This window comes from Bombina bombina, chromosome 7 (genome assembly GCF_027579735.1).
Source record: "Bombina bombina isolate aBomBom1 chromosome 7, aBomBom1.pri, whole genome shotgun sequence".
Classification (NCBI taxonomy): Eukaryota; Metazoa; Chordata; class Amphibia; order Anura; family Bombinatoridae; genus Bombina; species Bombina bombina.
In genome coordinates this window covers 601,903,158-601,923,668 of record NC_069505.1, presented here as the reverse complement: position 1 = coordinate 601,923,668, position 20,511 = coordinate 601,903,158, and the positions used below count along the sequence as shown (strand labels likewise).

General features: G+C 39.9%; 1 protein-coding gene across 1 annotated transcript in view; it reads right to left on the bottom strand.

Moving 5' to 3' along the window:
* Nucleotides 1-1,875: 1,875 nt before the first annotated feature.
* The window catches only part of LOC128667210 (zinc finger protein 391), a 75,696-nt gene continuing 57,060 nt past the window's right edge, over nucleotides 1,876-20,511 (bottom strand). Inside the window, exons 6-8 of the mRNA XM_053722144.1 lie at nucleotides 7,006-7,113; nucleotides 5,397-5,504; nucleotides 1,876-3,848 (exon numbers count right to left, since the gene is read on the bottom strand). Of these exons, the coding sequence (XP_053578119.1) occupies nucleotides 2,749-3,848; nucleotides 5,397-5,504; nucleotides 7,006-7,113 (1,316 nt within the window). The 3' untranslated portion in view covers nucleotides 1,876-2,748. The remainder of the gene's footprint in view (nucleotides 3,849-5,396; nucleotides 5,505-7,005; nucleotides 7,114-20,511) is intronic.

The following is a 20,511-nucleotide window of genomic DNA, read 5'->3' as shown; positions in this document are numbered from 1 at the left end:
CTGGTGGATGTTAGAGACCTTGCGCTCCCCCACCTTCAGTTTGAGGATGCCCCACAGATGCTCAATATGGTTTAGGTCTGGAGACATGCTTGGCCAGTCCATCACCTTTACTCTCAGCTTCTTTAGCAAGGCAGTGGTTGTCTTGGAGGTGTGTTTGGGGTCATTATGTTGGAATACTGACCTGCGGCCCAGTCTCTGAAGGGAGGGTATCATGCAGTAAATATTGGCATTCATGGTTCCCTTTAATGAACTGTAGCTCCCCAGTGCTGGCAGTACTCATGCAGGACCAGACCATGACACTCCCACCACCATGCTTGAATGTAGGCAAGACACACTTGTCTTTGTACTCCTCACCTGGTTGCCACCACACACGCTTGACACCATCTGAACCAAATAAGTTTATCTTGGTCTCATCAGACCACAGGACATGGTTCCAGTAATCCTTGTCCCCTTAGTCTGCTTGTCTTTAGCAAACCTTTTGTGGGCTTTCTTGTGCATTATCTTTAGAAGAGGCTTCCTTCTGGGACGACAGCCATGCAGACCAATTTCATGCAGTGTGACGTATGGTTTGAGCACTGACAGGCTGACCCCCAACCCCTTCAACCTCTGAAGCAATGCTGGCAGCACTCATACATCTATATCCCAAAGACAACCTCTGGATATGAAGCGGAGCACATGCCCTCAACTTCTTTGGTCGACCATGGCGAGGCCTGTTCTGAGTGGAACCTGTCCTGTGAAACTGCTGTATGGTCTTGCCCACTGTGCTGCAGCTCAGTTTCAGGGTCTTGGCAATCTTCTTATAGCCTAGGCCATCTTTATGAAAAGAAACAATTCTTTTTTCAGATCCTCAGAGTTCTTTGCCATGAGGTGTCATGTTGAACTTCCAGTGACCAGTATGAGAGCGATAACACACCTACTCCCCATTTACACCTGAGACCTTGTAACACTAACGAGTCACATGACACCAGAGAGGAAAAATAGCTAATTGAGCCCACCTTTGAGATTTCCAGTGAGGGGTGTACTTACTTTTGTTGCCAACGGTTTAGGCATTAATGGCTGTGTGTTGAGTTATTTTGAGGGGATAGCAAATTTACACTGTTATACAGGCTGTACACTCACTAATTTAGCAAAGTGTTGTCACACCGAAAAGATATAATAAATTATTTTCAAAAATGTGAGGGGTGTACTCACTTTTGTGAGATACTGTAAATATACAAACTAATAGATTTGTTGTTTTTATAACTGATCTCTTTAGTTTAAGCACACACATATATATATCTTAAAAGCGGTTTTAAATCATATTTCTAGATCGTATGTCCAGAGAGGAATCCACTAAAGGCTGAATTAAAGGGACATTGTACACTAGATTTTTCTTTGCATAAATGTTTTGAAGATGATATATTTATATAGCCGATCTGCGAGTGTTTTTGTAACAATGTAGTTTTATTTAATAACATTGTGCTCCAAAGTATCAAATGCAGACTCAAGTCTACAGATTCCTGCTGGCTCCTGTTTGTGTAATCTGTCTTTTCATATGCAGGGGAGTCTGCTCTTTCTGCTGTCTCAGCCCATTTTACTGGGTGTTCCAGACTAACCTAATCAACAGTGCAAAACTGGGAGCTTATATGTATATTAGTATAGTATATATTACATGCGGTTACATGAAAATTGGTATATACTGTCCCTTTACAATAAACTCATGAACTGGTAAAATAAAAATAACTAAACACTAATACACTTTGACTAATAAAGCCATTGAAGAATATGTTTTTGTCCCTGCAGTTCTGTAGAAATCAAACAGTTATAAAATAAATGTATATCATCTACATTATATAGAAATGATATAGAAAGTAGAAAATTTGTTAAACCTGCTGGTTTATGTTTGGACAATGTTTTATTTATAACAAACTCGTCGGTTTAACTCTTTTTACACTTGCTGAATGACAAAGAGCAATAGAAGACTTTGAAGGGAATCCACCTGGGAACACAAGTAGAGATGTTCTAAGCATAAGGACATCCATACGTTAAACCAAAAGACTTGTGGTCGTGAAGTACTAGAGAGGAAATTATGAATGTGTTGCCTATTGGGTTTGTGAGAAAGTTTTGATAATTTTTTTCCCTTTTGGTTAAAAGGGATGGTTTACTCAAACTGTTTATCCCCTTTAATTTGTTGCCAATAATCCACTTTACCTGCTGTAGTGTGTTACATTTTTTTATAAGTATTTGCATTAGCCTTACATTGGCATTTGAAATAGTTGATTTAGCCTGTGGTATCTCCATCTATCCTGAAAGTTTTTAGCCTTAGGTCCAAGCTATAGATAAGCTGTGTAGAAGAAATTACACTCCCAGTGGGGTATAGAAGAGAAAACGTAATACAATGTTAATTTTCCATTGTTCTCTCCAAGTATTGGTATTTGATTTATGGACAGATATAAGATAAAGTATGTATATGTACACAATGTGATAAAGTAATGAGATCTGATTATACCTACAAGCTCAACCCATTTTATTAGGTTGTGGCTTCAAAATACAAAATAATCTATTTCATATACACAAATAAACCTTAAAAAGCACATCTCAAACATTTTACACTCTGCAGCTGGTAAAAAAAAGTAATTGGAAACACATTAAGAAAAAACAATTTTATGGTATACTGTCCATTTAATGGATCCAGTGGAGGTTTTTCTTGCGTTGTCTTCAATAGCGTACAGCAAGGTTTAATGTATCTACCACATTTATGACAAATGTCTACTCTCCTTTATGAGTCCTGTGGTGTCGAATTAAATTTGACCTTTCTGAGAAACTTTTACCACATTCCTGGCATACAAATGGTTTTTCTCCTGTATGAGTTCTCTGGTGGATCCTAAGGCTTGCTCCTTGAGTAAAGCATTTCCCACATGTTTGACAAACAAAAGGTTTCTCTCCTTTATGAAACTTACGGTGGCGAATCATATTTGATCTTTCTGAGAAACGTTTACCACATTCCTGACAAATATATGGTTTCTCTCCTGTATGGGTCCTGTAGTGTTTCCGAAGACTTGCCCTTTGGGAAAAGCCTTTTCCACATGTCTGACAAACATGGGGTTTCTCTCCTTTATGACTCTTGCAGTGCCGAATCATATTTGACTGGGACGAGAAACTTTTCCCACATTCCTTACAATTATATGGTTTCTCTCCTGTATGAGTCCTATAGTGAACTAAGAGTTCTCCCTTCTGAGGAAAGCCTTTGCCACATGTCTGACAAACATAGGGTTTCTCTCCAGTATGAGTTCTTTTGTGTTTATAAAGATATTGTGCTTGAGAGAATCCTTTCCCACATGTCTGACAGATATATGGTTTCTCTCCTGTATGACACTCTTCGTGATTACACAGAGTAAAAGCGTAAGAAAATCCTTTCCCACATGTCTCACAAACATACGGTTTCTCTCCTGTATGGGTTCTATAGTGTCTATCCAGCTTTGACTTGAAAGGAAAACACATTTTACAAACAGAGCAAATATATGGTCCCTTCTCCGTATCGGCTGAGGGATGTGAAATTAAGAACTTAGACTTTAAATTAAATGGTTTACTATTTTCATGAAGTGCCTTTAAGCCAACTGAATATTCACTGTTTGTGGTCTCGTTTTTTTTAACAATACTTGTCCTGCATTGTGTATCGTTATGGACTATAACTTTCTTCTCATTTAGATTATGGGCTTTCGGTTTGTACTGATAAGATAACAAGGAATATGTTTGATATTGTTTCTTATAAAAGTCTTCATTTTGAATCAGTTGAGAGAGGACAGTATCACCCTCTTGTATTCTTGCTGATGTATGAGCGGCTGTGTGGGATTCCTCAGCCATATGAGCTATAAAAAAAAGTTAGTAATATGAGATTATTATTGCACTGTTGTCTTTTATAAGACAATTTAATCAAAAGCAAAAGAAACAGAAAAGATGGCAGTGAGTTTGTTATGTGCATTAACTCTTTGGTTAATCAGAACACAGAGTAACGAAGGGGATACGTGACTGTGTCGATACATTTTTCAATACACCAAGTTCAAAAGCCATTCCTTTAATCCATATTACAATTGTAAAACAGTGAAAAGTGTAAATGAAAGTTATTCGGTTTTTTTTTGATTAAAGACATAAGAACATCAAAATTAAACGTTCATGATTCAGACAGCGCATTTAAGTTTTATCAAAGTGATTTTGCTCTCTTGGTATCATTTGTTGAAAAGCATATGTACATATGCTTGGCGGCAGCAATGCAATACTGGGAACTAGCTATGATTGGTGGCAACACACATTTGTGTCTTGTCACTGGCTCTCTAGATATGCTCAGCTAGTTCCCAGTGGTGCATTAGTGCTCTGGAGTTGACTTTAATTATGTGTTTAATCCCTTTGCAGGTGTTAAACACATAGCTATGTGCCTACCTAGGTATCTCTAACACAGAATATCATGAGGATGGAGTAAATATGATAATAGAAGTAAACTGGAATTTTTTTAAATGGTCTGCTCGATCTGAATCACAAAATAATTTTTTGGGGTTTCATATCCCTTTAAAAGGGACAGCCTAGTCAAAATTAAACTTTCATTACTCAGATAGGGAATGCAGTTTTAAACAACTTTCCAATGCACTCTTATCATCAAATTTGCATTGTTCTCTTGGTATTCTTTATTGAGAGCTAAAACTAGGTAGGTTCATATGCTAATTTCGAAGCCCTTGAATGCCGCCTCTTATCTCAGTGCATTTTGACAGTATATTTTCACAGCTAGACAGCGCTATTATAGAGTGCTCAGTCATGTGGAGTTATTTATCAGCTCTTTTGGCTAAAATGCAAGTCTGTCAAAAGAACTGGAAAAAAAGGGGGCAGTCTGCAGAGGCTTACATACAAGGTAATCACAGAGGTAAAAAAATATATTAATATAAATGAGATAAGGAGCAGTCTGCAGAGGTTTAGATACAAGGTAATCACAGAGGTAAAAAGTATATTAATATAACTGAGATAAGGAGCAGTCTGCAGAGGCTTAGATACAAGGTAATCGCAGAGGTAAAAAGTATATTAATATAACTGAGATAAGGGGCAGTCTGCAGAGGCTTAGATACAAGGTAATCACAGAGGTAAAAAGTATATTAATATAACTGTGTTGGTTATGCACAACTGGGAAATGGCTAATAAAGGGATTATCTGTCTTTTTAAACAATAAGAATTCTGGAGTAGACTGTCCCTTTAAGATGCTCTGGTTAAAATGTTTAACTATGCACTTATGATACCAGATTGTGCTTTATTGTTAGCGTGGGGCCCGCTGAGCTATTGATTGTGCTCCTTTAGCCTATAATACATAGTTTAATAATAATATGCTGGGAATTTCCCTCTGTTACTAATAATGTATTATCGTGTCTATTTCTCACCTGCACACGGATCTGTACTGGATTCCACTTGTTGAATAACAATTTCCTCTCTCTCACTTTTTTCGTCCTCCTGTTTTATTACTGCATCTATAATCCCTTTACAGTGACCTGTTATTGTCATAAAATATAATTAGTGAGATTTTTTCATACCATATATAAAAACGTATTGCTTTACTTCACTAGATTTATTTATTACTAGTTTATCATGGAAAATGATTACATAATAATTTATACACAATTATTACAGACCCTCTCACATGACCTACTCTCCATGCTAGTCAAAAAGGGCTACAGCACATTGCAGTGGTATACACTGCAGTATGATAGCCAAGGGGTTAAATTGTTATTCTAGTCAACAGTAGAAGTTTTTTTCCCCATGCCGGAGAGTTTTCAATAAAAAAAATGTTGCCTCTCCCATTTAATAGCACTGAGGTTGACTGTTGCACTGGAACCAGGTGAAGTAGCCAAAAGTGAAACGGTTACGCAATGCACATGACAAATATGGGTGAAGTTGTGATGTTTGCACCTCTCCCCTACTAAGTACCAGGTCCCGCTGCCATGCAACTGTAACTTTCATTTTAACCCCTTCGCTAACTGGAATTTCAGAGAAAAACTTGCCTAAAAGATACATTATTTACATACCACTTGTGCAATCATAACACAAATGGTTGTAAAGGCTTCTCTGGGATCCTTTTTCTTCAGAAAAAAAGCAGACATAAAAGGCTTTGTCATTGGTTTTTGGTAGTAAGAAGGCCGCTAATTGCAGCTGCGCATAACATGTCTCAAATTCCTGGCAGTGAAAGGGTTTATTAGTTAGCTGGTATTGGGAATATTATTGTAATGTAGGGATTACCATCCCACCTCCCTGATCCCTCCCAAAAAGCTCTATTCCCCACCCTCACCATCACCTTAGGTACTGGCAGACAGTCTGGCAGTATGCAGTTTAGGGCTTTTTTTCTTCTTCTTCTTCTATGCAGTGTACAGAACCCTGGTCAACCCTTCCAGCTCCCTACCCCTCCCCACTCCCATTAGTAGCAGCTATCTTAGCTACTGGCAGTATCCAGTTTATAGGTATTTTTTAGTTTATTTATTTAATAATATTTATTTCTGTAGTGTAAGTAACCCCCTCCCCCTCTAAATTTCTCCTTTTTTTTGGTAGAATAGGGACCCATCCCTCTCCCTTCAAAACTACTTTTCCATAGTGTGGGGTCCCGCTCCTCGCAACTCCTCTGCTTGGCCGCCCACCCTCCCCACCGGCACCAATAGGTGATCATTACAGATGATTGGCCAATCTGATTTCATATGGTAACAGAGCAATGACAACCTAGACTGTTTGTGCTCCCTAAAGCTCAGACGTAGATCTATGTTGGTTTGGGGTTAAGAGGATAACCTGCTTCCAAAAATTCTGCAGCTCCCACAAGAAAGCGGCAGAAAATCTCTGGTTTTTTACAGCACGTGTGGCGCATAGTTATTCCTGTCATTATCTGAGACACAAAGCGGCTAATGTGAGGGAGTTTAGGACATCAAATGTACGTGCCAGGATAAAATATTAGGTCACCAGTGGCATCTGAGATTTATATATAATCATAAACTACAGATGATCACTTACCTGCACCAGTGTCTGAAGTCACCTCCAGTTGCTGAATATCATTCTCAGCACTCGTATCCTCTCCTCCCTCATGTTTTATTAACGTACCAGAAGCATCATCATGGGAATCTGTTATTTTCAATAAAGGTAATTTCATTTTTTACAAAATATTCTATACGCTTCAGTGAATATGACATTTGTGTTATGTCACAGACATTCTATAGACTTGAACACTATAAAAATCTAAAAAAGTTCAAACTGTTTTTAAAAGTAAATTAAAAGGGACAGTTTACCCTAAGGGCTAGATTTATCAACGTTGAGGCGTACAGGGGCGCGTATATGCGCCCCTGTACGTCTCAGCTCGCCTGTGGCGGGGCGAAATTACCCGCAGGTAATTAACATTGCACACGAGTGCAATTTTGCGCTCGCGTGCAATCCCGCCCCCTGCCCGCGCACAGCCAATGACGCGCGGGCAGGAGCTGTCGAGTCCGACCGAGGAGATTGAATTTCGCCACAATAGAGGTGGCGTAGATGTTAGGGAAGCAGCGCTGCTTGATAAATCCCGGCGAGCAAGTTCTTGAGAGAACTTGCTGCCGTAGGGGCTTAATAAATCTAGCCCTAAATGTTTCTCCCCTTTAATTTGTTCCCAATAATCCATTTTTTTTTTAAATCTTTATTTTGTTGAAGAGTGGGTTAAGGTTTACATTTATACATAAATAAGACAGGAGCTTAGTACATGACATTATACATACTTATAAGATGGGTGTACAACAATAATTTGTGAGAAAAAACATTATCTTAAGACTCGTACTGTGTTAAGTAAAGGTGACCGTAAGTTAATTTGAAGCTCTTATCCTGTCAAGATTCAGAACTCAACTCTTCAAAAGTTTTTCATATATACTGTAAAGAAAGGTATCTTATCTAATGCAGCTAAATCAATAACAGAAACAAAAACTTCAGTGATAATAACTGTTCCAAGAATAGCAATAGAGGTTGGAGAGTAGTGAATATAAAGTCTATAAATAGAGGGTATATGTAGGCTAGTTGAATGGGATATTGTGACCTCTTAGATGGTATAATAACAAGTTAGAGTTGTATAGGAATCTGGGTTAGTATATAATCTAGCTGCACAGCTGTAAGGTGTGGGAGTTGGGGAAAGGTACAGCAGACAGAAGCTGCTTAAAAATAGAAAAGGGAGGGTGAGGAGGCGGAGTAAGGTGAATATTAACCTCAAAGGGGTATAAGAAATGGTGAAAAATAGTAAGGGCTATGGTAGAGTGAGTAATAGTCTCAGGAATATATAGGTTACGACAGAAGGATGTATATAAGTGGGTATGTAGAGGAGCAGGGGAAAAGTGTAGCCCCCCAGATAGGAGAAGGTAAGGTACATGAGCAAGAAGAAGAGTATAAAGAGTCAAAAGTTTCAACTAGAGGGAGAATGAGTAGACAGGGGATATGGTGAGTCAATCCATAGAACTCTGGTAGGGAGGGGTATAATATAAATTTAGTTACACAGGCAGCAATTGACAACGTAGGATCATTTAACATTATTAGACATATTAACACTATATTTAGGTTAAGTATCTAAAGGGAGGGGAAACAGAGGAGGAACCTTGTTAATCTATTACAATTGTCCTTAATGTAGCAACGAGAATCAACAATCTAGTATAGAACCTTATGTAGAATCTAGATATGTGTAAGAGAAACTAATTTAAAACTTTAAACTCAGGTTGGAACCTGCTTAGGGAATAAAAGATTAGCAATAACTGGCTATATAAATGAACAGTCTGAATGCTTTAGACTCCTGAAGAATATATGGATTAATTTAGGATGATGAACTTTATAGCTCTAGGTTATCTTGTGAAATGTGTGTGTGTGTGTGGGAGGGGGGGGGGGGGTGTCTACTACCTGTATAGTATGAAGAAGGTTCTAAACTTACAGACTCTGGAGTTTCTTAAAGCATGAACATATACTCTTATGTATAAGGAGAACTAACTAAGGGAGTGAAAGCCCAACATATTGAGGAGGCATACAGGATAAGTGTATGATTGGTTGGTAGGGATGGAAAGTCCGGTAATATCTTACATGCATAATAGTTGCGGTACAATTGAGCTGTCGGAATGACAAGGGTAAGAAAGTATCCGTGAGTACGCTCAAGATAAAGTCAGTGGGACTATTTGTGGCTCTCTTCCATCATGGTGAAGACTAGAGATTACCAATAGGCAGAGTGAGCAAAGTGAGGTAATAAGGGTAAGGTAAGTACCCGTGCGTGCGCTCAACTGAAGAAACTGAGTAGGTTACTTGATCTCAATACTGGGGACACTATATGATATCAGGAAAGGCACTTAGAGTCTGGAGTGTCTTTTCTTTTGGGTTGCGAGGCTGGTCTCCTGGGAAGGGGTTGCCAGTCCTGTGCCGATGAATTGAGGGTACTTCCCTGGGAAGGGATTTTAGGGGCGCAATAAGCAGCTTGAGCAAGTCCCAGTGTTTGTAGGATCTTCATCCCCTGGTCTGGCGAAGAAATTGTATAGGTGCGGTCTTCGTGTTGAAAAAGATCTTGACGGGGAAGCCCCACCTATATTTAAGGTTAAGACGACGTAGATTCTGCGTGAACTGTTGGAATGTCCGTCTCTTTGCAAGAGTATATGGAGATAAATCTGGGAAGATTTGAACAGTCGTATGGTGCATTGAGAATTTTTTTCAGGAATGAGGCTCTAAGAACTTTCTCTTTGAAGGCGAAGTAATGTAGTCTAAGGATAACATCTCTTGGAGCATCAGCAGAAGAATTCCAGGGGTGAAGAGCTCTATGAGCTCGATCTATAATGGCTTCTTGTTCCGAAGTGGAACCAAGTAACTCTCCAAAAAGACCCGCAAGGTATTTGAGCAAGTCTGCAGGGCTGATGTCTTCAGAAATGCCTCTGATCCGCAAATTGTTTCTGCGGGACCTGTCTTCCATATCTGCCATTTTAGCTTCTAGGTCTGAGATCTGCTCGGCTAGGTTTTGAGAGTATGCAAGAAGATTAGTATGGTCTATGCTTAGGTCTTCGTGCTTGCATTCGAGAGTTTCCGTGCATTCTCCCAGTGAAGCAATATCTCTTTTAAGCTCACTCACAGAATGTCTCAGGTCTTGTAATAACCTGTTTATAATTCTCATATAATGAAAAACAGATTATTTGTAGCTGTAAAGTGGAACACCTAATGTTATAAGTCTGTAACAAAAGGGTTAATTAATTACAGCAGTTACTTCAGTAATTGAGTCCCAGCAGTAGGAATATATATATATATATATGAATAAAGGAATATATATATATATGAAAGTATAGGTGGAATGAGTTAAATAATAAGATACATTAGGAGAGTCTGAATACTAATTTATCTGTAGTTGGTAAGTAGCATGCACAAATAATAATGTAAAGTCTGTATATGCAGCACTTAGCAGGTCAAAGCAAGCAGATTTATACACTTAGGCTGGTTTGAGAAGCAGGTAGTAGAGTTATGCACACATGGAAGCAATTGACCCAGAGAGCTAGTAGTAAGTACATGCTGTAGTTAAGTTGCTTAGACAAAGTATACTGCAGACAGTGTAGACAATGCACATTTAGCAAGCATGATTGAAAAGAGCAGCATGGCAGAATAATTTGTATTCAGAACAAAAGTACTTGAGTGACCGGTAGCTCTAGCGTGGAACAGTTAGGCAAATAGGAGAATGATCCGGTGTAGATACTAGGAGAGACGGACTTCCAGAAGAGAACAGGAACAGCGGCTGAGATCCTTAGCGTGCTGCTGCAGCGTGTGAAGTCCTCAGTGTGAAAGGAAACAGGCGGATGTAGTGCAGGGCTGACAGGGAGACTCAGATGAATACCAGAATCAGCAAACAGGTAGGTGTAAATTAGGCAATAATTAGGTAGCTAGGTTTTGAAGTAACACAGAGCAAAGTTACCTTTCAGGAATTAGAGACTTGACTCGTCAAATAAATGAGTAAGGTTAGCACTACTCAAAGCAACAAAATAATCAAGCAATGAGTTGATGTGAGAATGAGGTTATAAAGGCTTTAGGGGTGGAGTTCCAGTTAAAGGGACATTACAGGTCTTGTCTGAGAGACGAGTAATGGGTGTCCATTTTCTCTGAGAGGGCTTTAATGGAGTCCAGCACAGCAGATTGTGGGATACCTTGACTATCCTTTGCAGTGTTAGGGGATTTTGGAGGGGGGTTATATGTCGAGATATCTTCTCTAGAGTCGTCCTCTGATCCCTCTGGGTCTGAGGTAATTTTACTATTAAAATGATCATTTAGTGTCCTTTTAGGGTTCCCCTGGTGCTTCATTTTTTTCCTCATGCTGTGCGCCATTGATGTCAATGAATGCAGGATTGCAGTAGTAAAGTGAAGGGGGAGAGTGACAAATGTACTTTAGTAAGGGATTTTCCATGACTGTAAATGAGGCTGGGGGGCGAGCTACCCAACTCCCCTGCATCTAGGTCTTTAGCCCTGCATAATCAATGTAATACCTTCTGAAGGGGGATATGTAGTAAGGTAGGTTGGGATCACCAATCGCTTGTCAGTTGAGAGAGGCAATCTCTAGGTCAGAATTTCACAGATTTGTGGTCTCCCTCCTGGGGGTGTGCCTCCTATTGGCGAAGTTGGGAAAAGGAGATGGGGTATGATGAGCAGCCACTTAGATCCTGCGGGACAGGGAGGAGGAGACTGACTGAGATCCCTAGGAGTAAGATTCCCAGCAGGGTCTGAAGCTGCAGGTTGATTTATATGGGTGATGAGCCAAGCAATCCCAAGTGCCCACTCCCTTTTGGATCAGGAGTAGAGCTCAGTATACTTTTATGCAAATTAATCTGGGATCTTGAGTGCAAATGTCTTATTGTAGACCCATAAAATATGTGTAGTATGGTTCAGTTCCTTATCTCCAGGAGGTCTATACCCAATAAACTGCAGGGTGCAAAGTAATGTTAGGGGAGACTGCACTCCAAATGAGTAATGTCATGCAGGAAGTGCCTGAAAGCTCACACAGATGCTTAAAGTTAGAAGTGAACTTAACTGATAGAAGGTCAGTAGGTGGGTAGAAAGGATTCCCAGCAAAACATTAAGGTATAATTTATATTGCGAAATGGCTTTCAGACAGAGCTGATGTCACAAAGTCCCAAGGGTCCCTGATCCTGTATATGGTAGTATCTATATTGTCTGCCTTGCAGTTACGTGGGAGCAGATGTAACACTCAAATTTAGATAGTGTAGTGGGCTCTTATTCGTGTTATGAGCTAGAGCGTATCGTGTGTCAGATGGAGGAGTCACTTACATGTACGCCTGGGGATTCAATCAGGGACCTCTGCAGCTGTGACCAGAAGAGTGCCGCAAGGAGCGTCACCGGGCTGTCTAGTCGTGTCTCAGGAGCTGATGTCACTTCGTGGAGCTGCTTTAGCTCAAGACGCTGTGGGGAGAAGGCTGCCTTCAGTTGGAGTGTGTATCAACAGTGCCGTTGATGACCAGGAAGCTTTCTCGCACTCTTCTCCTCTCTGACTGAGCCTACCTAAGATGGCGGCTTTTCGCGGGCTTCTTCTTTGTGCTGACGATCCGGTGCAGAGACTGAGGTTTGTAGATCCGGACTATAGTTCCAGCCTGTTCAGTTACAGCCGAATGTCTGGGTGAGAGCTACTCCTCAAATAGGCTGTCAGCTGAGTCTCTGGAATAGCCACCTATGTCGCGGCTGCTACAATGGTGGGATAGGTCCCTGATATTTGTTTAAGGGGGGGACAAAGCCAGTAAACTAGGTTAGGAATTTGTGGGATGAAAAATCAAAGAAAAAGAAATAAGTAAATAAGGCGATTTCAAGGTATAAAATTAGTTTAAATCTATACTAAAACAGGAGCTCAGTTTCTATGCTGCCACCTCGCTCTGTTGCAAGCTCCGCCTCCCCCAATAATCCATTTTAAATGCTGGAGTGTATTAAATTGTTAACAAATGCTAGTTTACCTTTATTTCTGCATTTGAAATGGCTGATGTTGCCTGTGGTATCACTAACTATACTGAAAGTTTCTATACTTAAAGGGACAGTGAACCCAAAATTTTTCTTTCGTTATTCCGATAGAGCATAACATTTTAAGCAACTTTCTAATTTACTCCTATTATCAAATTTTCTTCATTCTCTTGGTATCTTTATTTGAAATGCAAGCTTCTAAGTTTAGATGTCAGCCCGTTTTTGGCAAACAACCTGGGTTGCTCTTGCTGATTGGTGGATAAATTCATCCACCAATAAAAAAAGTGCTCTCCAGAGTCTGAACAAAATTTTTTTTTTAGGATGCCTTCTTTTTCTAATAAAATTAGCAAGAGAACGAAGATAGGAGTAAATTAGAAAGTTGCTTAAAATTACATGCTCTATCTAAATCACAAAAGAAAAAATTGTGGGTTCAGTGTCCCTTTAAGTATTGGCTATAGATAAGCTGTGTAAACATACCAAGCAGAAGCAATTACACTCCCAGTGCTGGTTAGGAGAAATAAGTAATAAAATGTGAATTTTAATTTGTTCTCTCTAAGGGCCTGATATTTAAAACCTTGCTGCTCAGGTGAGATATTATAAGAAGTCTCGTCAGTACGGTGAGGCCCTTAAAAAAAAATTAGAAACACAAATTTTATCTTGAGAAAAGTTTATGTTGCTATGTAGTGATCTTTATGTAAAACAGAGGCAAATACATTACAATACAAGGTCTAAAAAAAATCCCAAAGATCATTTCTCTCCATGCCAGGAATGTTTTGAATTTCACACCCTAAGGGGCCGAATTATCAAGCTCCGAATGTAGCTTGTTACCCCTGTATTCAATCATTAATAGTGTGAATTAACACTTTCCCAGAAGGGGTGAAAATTTCGAAATAGACACGCTATTATCTGGTACTAAATATTTATTAGAACTATAAAAAGAATACTCAAGATTTTTTATTTCTAATTATAGTTGGGCCAATGATACCTATACATATTGTGGACCAACCAACATGCAATCGCATTTGAACTGTAACCTTTGATCAGCCCGAATATTACAAGAGTACTTAAAGGGACATTATACACTCATTTTTTCTTTGCATAAATGTTTTGTAGATGATCTTTTTATATAGCCCATACATTTTTTTTTTTTAAATGTATAGTTTTGCTTATTTTTAAATAACATTGCACTGATTTTCAGACTCCTAACCAAGCCCCAAAGTTTTATGAGAATACCGTCAGCTACCTTTCTAAAGCTTGCTCCTGTTTGTGTAAAGGGTCTTTTCATATGCAAAAGAAGGGGGAGGGGGAGTGTCTTATTTCCCACTTGCAGTGGGCTTTCCAACTACCTTTTCAACAGAGCTAAACTGAGAGCTTCTAAGTAAGTTTTTAAACAGTTTTATACTGGATTTTTATATCAGTATCTGCGCATCTTATTCTTTATAGTAGTGTCTATTACATGCAGTTATATGAAAATGAGTGTATACTGTCCCTTTAACATCATTCTAATCCTGTCTGAATAAAAGAAAATTTATGCTTACCTGATAAATTTCTTTCTTTTTTTGACACGATGAGTCCACGGATCATCTTAATTACTAATGGGATATTCACCTCCTGGTCAGCAGGAGGAGGCAAAGAGCACCACAGCAGAGCTGTTAAATAGCTCCTCCCTTCCCTCCCACTCCAGTCATTCAACCGAAGTTAAGAAGAGAAAGGAAAAGCCAAGTTGCAGAGGTGTCTGAAGTTTACATAATCCACAATCTGTCTTACAAGAACAGGGCGGGCCATCGTGTCAAAAATTGAATAAATTTATCAGGTAAGCATACATTTTCTTTTCTTTTTTAAGACACAATGAGTCCACTTATCATCTTGAAGGGACAGTATACTGTAAAATAGTTTTTCCCTTAATGTGTTTACAATTGCTTTTTTCACCAACTGCAGAGTAAAAAATGTATGAGATTTGCTTTTTAAGGTTTATTTGTGTATATCAATGCTCTGATTTTGTGTTTTGAAGCCACAACCTAATAAAATGGGTTGAGCTTGTAGGTATAATCAGAACTCAATACTTTATCACATTGTGTACATATACATGCTTCTTTATCTTATATCTGTCCATAAAACAATCACCAGTACTTGTAGAGAACAATAGAAAATCTACATTGTATTATCTTATCTCTGCTAGCTCCCACTGGGAGTGTAATTTCTTCTGCTGGCTGTGTTTACAAAGCTTATCTATAGCTAGGACCTGCGGCCACAAACTTTCAGAATAGGTGGGGATACCACATGTTAAATCAACTATTTCAAAGGCCAATATAAGGGTAAAGGAGCTACTTGTAAACAATTTAATACACTCCAGCAGGTAAAGTGGATTATTGGGAACAAATTAAAAGGGGAGAAATTTCTGGAGTAAACTGTCCCTTTAATTACTAATGGGATTCAATACCTAAGCTAGAGTACACAGATGAAACGGGAGGGACAAGACAGGGAACCTAAACGGAAGGCACCACTGCTTGAAAAACCCGTTCTCCCAAAAGCGGCCTCAGCCGAGGCAAAAATGTCAAATTTGTAGAACTTTAAAAAAGTTTGAAAAGGGGACGAAGTTGCAGCCTTGCAAATCTGTAGCTTCATTTTTGAATGCCTATGAGGAAGCAACAGCCCTCGTGGAATGAGCTGTAACTCTCTCGGAAGGCTGCTATCCAGCAGTCTCATATGCAAAAAACGTACGATACTCTCCAGCCAAAAAGGAGAGAAGAAGCCGTAGCTTTCTGTCCCTTGCGTTTTCCTGAGAAAACCACAAAACAAAGAAGAAGACTGATGAAAATCCTTAGTCACCTGTAGATAAAACTTTAAAGCACGGACCACGTCCAAACTGTGCAGAAGTCTTTCCTTCTGAGAAGAAGGATTAGGACACAAAGAAGGAAAAACAATCTCCTGATTAATGTTCCGATCAGAAACAACCTTAGGAAGAAATCCTAATTTAGTACGTAAAACTACCTTATCTGAATAGAAAATAAGATAAAGAGACTCATACTGCAATGCCGTGAGCTCTGACACTCTACGAACAGAAGAAATAGCAACAAGAAATAAAACTTTCCAAGAGAATAACTCAATATCGAGGAAACGCATAGGCCCAAACGGAGCCCCTTGAAGAACTCTGAGAACTAAATTCAGACTCCATGGAGGAGTAACTGGTTTGAACACAGGTCTGATCCTGGCCAAGGCCTGTCAAAATGATTGTACATCTGGGACATCTGCCAGACGTTTGGGTAACAAAATAGATAAAGACAGAGATTTGACCCTTTAGGAAACTTGACAATAAACCTCTCTCCAAACCCTCTTGGAGAAAAGACAAAATTCTAGAAATCCTAACTCTACTCCATGAGTAGCCCTTGGATTCACACCAATAGAGATATTTACGCCAAATCTTATAGTAAATCCTTCTAGTAACAGTTTTACAAGCCTGAATCATGGTCAGAAAATCCCCGCTTGGATAAAATTAAGCGTTCAATCTCCAAGCAGTCAGCTTCAAAGAAACCAGACTTGGGTAAAGGAGAGACCTTGGAACTCGAAGGTCCTTCCACAACGGAAGTCTCCAAGGTGGCAGAGATGACATGTCCACCAGAGATGAAAAGTCTGCCTGCACAGGAAATCCGCCTCCCAGATGTCCACCCCTGGGATGTGGATCGCCGACAGACAGCAAGAATGGGCCTCCGCCCACTGAATTATTTTGGATACCTCTGTCATCGCTAAGTAACTCCTCGTTCCTCCCTGATGATTGATGTAAGCCACTGACGTTATTTTGTCCAACTGGAACCTGAGAAACTGGACCGAGGCTAACTGAGGCCAAGCCAGAAGAACATTGTAGATCGCTCTCAGCTCCAGAATGTTTATAGAAAGAACAGAATCTGGCTAAGTCCAAACCCCCTGAGCCCTTAGAGAGCCCCAGACTGCTCCCCTAGAAGGCTGGTGTCTGTTGTTACAATCACCCAAGATGGTCTGCGAAAGTAGATCCCTTGGTAGAGATGATCAAGAGACAACCACCATTGAAGAGAATCCCTTGTCTCCTGCTCCAGTAGTATTCAAGGAGACAAATCCGTATAATCTCTGTTCCATTGCCTGAACATGCTTAACTGCAGAGGTCTGAGGTGGAACCGAGCAAACGGGATGATGTCCACTGCCGCCACCATCAGCCCGATTAACTCCATGCACTGAGCCACTGAAGGCTGAGGAGTGGACTGAAGACCTAGACAAGTATCGATAATCTTTGATTTCCTGAATTCTGTCAGAAAAATCTTCATTGATATGGAATCTATTATGGTTCCCAAGAAAGCTACCCTTGTGCTTGGGACTAAGGAACTCCTTTCCAAATGTACCTTCCACCCATGAAATTGCGGGAAGGATAACTCCATGTTCGCAAGAAATCTTGCTTGCTGTAAGGATGGCGCCTGGACTAGGATGTCGTCCAGATAGAGCGCCACTGCAATGCCCCGTAACCGAAGCACCGCCAACAGCGATCCCAGAACTCTTGCGAAAACTCTGAAAGCTGTGGCAAGACCGAAAGGAAGAGCCACAAACTGGAAGTGTTTGTCCAGAAGGGCAAACCTTAGAACTTGAACCGATTCTTGTGAATGGCACATGACGGTACGTGTCCTGGAATCCATTGTTGTCATAAATTGACCCTCTTGGATCAAGGGAAGAATGGAACAAATAGTTTCCATCTTGAAGGATGGTACACTAAGAAATTTGTGTAGACTCTTGAAATCTAAAAAAGTGGTCTGAAGGTTCCCTCTTTTTTGGGAACCACAAACTGATTGGAATAAAAAACCCAGACCCTGTACCTGTATTGGAACTTGAACAATCACACCCAGGTTTGAGAGGTCTGCTACATAGTGGAAGAATGCCTCTCCTTTTGTTCGATCTGCAGATAATCTTGAAATCAGAAAACTGCCTCTGGGAGGAAAACTTTTGAACTCAAATTTATATCCCTGGAATGCCATTTCTATTGCCCAGGGATCCTCAACATCTCGAACCCAAGACTGAGCAAAGAAGCAAAATCTGTCCCCTACAAGATCCTGTCCCGGATCGGGGGCATGACCATCATACTGTGTTTGATTCAACAGCAGGCTAATTGGATTTCTTTTTTTTCTTTGTTGAAATTCTTTAAATTTCAAGAGAGATTATTTTCGTCAAGCCAAGTCCCAATAAGATCTTCCCCTTGTAAGGAATCGCTAAAAGTTTAGACTTAGAGCATACATCCGTAGAACAAGGCTCTAACCATAAAGGCTCTGTGAGCTGGAACAGAGAAATCCTGAAACCTATGCTCCCAGTTTGATAACTTGGAGGGAAGAATTTGAAATAAAGGAATTAGCCAATTTGAAAGCCTTTATCCTATCCTGGATCTCATCCAGGGGAAATTCTGCCTTAGTAGCATCAGGCCACGTATCAAACCAATATGCTGTCGCACTAGTGCCGGAGCAAAGTGCACAGCTGGTTGCCTTTTCTAATTTTTGTCCATAGGACCTTCAAAAACCCAACTATCCTCTAAGGGTATAGTAGTTCTCTTAGCTAGGCTGGAAAACTACTTCTTCCACCCTAGGGAATGTTTGCCCAGCTTCCTTAGCTGAGTCGGCTATGGGAAACATGATTTAAATATAGGGAATGCTTCCTTATAACTTACTGGACGCAATAGGATAGGTTATGCCGGAAGCGTCGTAGTCGCCCAGGGTAGCTAAAACCTCCTAAGGTAACAAATGGAGGTGTTCCAGCAAAAAAACTGAAAGAAAACAACCTCAGGATCAAATAAAGATATTATTCCATCTGAGACTGAGAATTCTCTCCCAGATAATCCCGAAGTATCTTCCTCTTTCAGGTAACAAGGAAGAAGCATTCGGAACAGAAATTACTGAGTCAATCATCCTTATAATTCATCAGCCATTACAAGTATGTATTGTGCACTTATAAAGCGCTGCTAATCACCCGTAAGGGTCTCCAGACGCTGCTTATTTTATCAACCTCAGAAGGATGAAAATCTGGGTGGACCTCACCGGGGATTAAACCTGTAACCCTTGGGTTGCTACGGAGCTCAGTCACAGTGCTTTAGCATGCTGAGCTATCTGTCCAGACAGAAATGATTGAAAATAAATCCTCTAGAAATTTTTTCTACCTTGTGGGAAAACCTATAATGTATGAAATGCAAAGTAACTCCAAGACGAGTATTAGAGGATGCGCAGAGCACTGCATGTGGGCCATAACATTTTGTGGGACACTATAGGAGAAATATGTGGCATAGATTGACCATAGTCAACAGACTCCAAACAGTACAAAAAAAAAACTTTAGAAGGAAAAAGTTCATAAAAGAAATATTTTTTTTTTTTGTAATAAAAATTAACACAAACGTTACTGACTCTTTAAATGAAAAAGTAACTCATTCTTTGTGTGTTCTTGTTCCATCCTAAGACACAAAGGATGGATTAAACAAATAAACAGAGGCATTCTTTTAATAAAGATTAACAGATAAAAATGTTACGGACTCTTTAAATGAAAAAGTAACTCATTCTTTGTGTGTTCTTGTTCCATCCTACAACATAAAGGATGGATTAAACAAATAAACAGTGAAATTCTTTTAATAAAAATTAAGAGATAAAAACGTTACTGTCCCTTTAAATTTTAAACAGTAACTTTTTATCCTTGTGTGCAGAAAAGTGATTAAACTAGCACTCAAACATAGGAAACACGACTGAAACCTCAGTTAAAACTTGCTGAGGTGCCCTAATAATACTCATACTCCCTTAGAATTTCATGTACCTAAGATACTAAACCGATATTAAGCGCTCTCCGGACCTACCGAGGTGAAATCATTGAGTATTAAGCTAGAAGGGAATAAGAACCCTTCTCACAGAAACCGCTCTAACTTCCGAAGAACAAGTACAGGCTAAGTCGGTACATAACTCCGCCCTTCGTGGGTGTGAAATCACAACTCAGAGACTGCAGCATAGTTAGCACTCAGAGATAGGAAACTGCGCCACCAAAAAAACGGTACCAAACTTAACCCCGGTCGCCATCATTAACCTGGAGATAGACTACCGGGAGAAGTTACTGAACCCTTCTTTGAACCTGGGGACAAATTATAATACCCAGTGAAAGGTATAAACTATGCATCACGTATAAAGTTTAGACAGGTAATTGAGCCAGCGACCATACAATAAAATAAAGATAATATATTAAGTGGTTTAGCCCTCTCTGTTTTGTATCCAGCTCGGTTTAAGTGCCCCCAGAAAGCCACTCTCCTCAGCCCCAGTGCCTGCTATTAACATGCTGCCAGAGAATCCTCCTTAATCTATATATAGGAGATATTTGTCCCAGTCAAGTGCTATACTTCCTCTGTCCTGAATCTTCTCTCTGTTTGCTTCAGACCCAGAATAAAAAAGTTAGCACTGACCTTTGTATTCTGCAGGGCAGCTCAGCAGGTTTAGGAGGTCCTCTTACTCCCATAGCCCTGTGGAAAATGATAAAGCCTGAGTTAATTGTGCTTAGGCTGTCAGGAGAAGG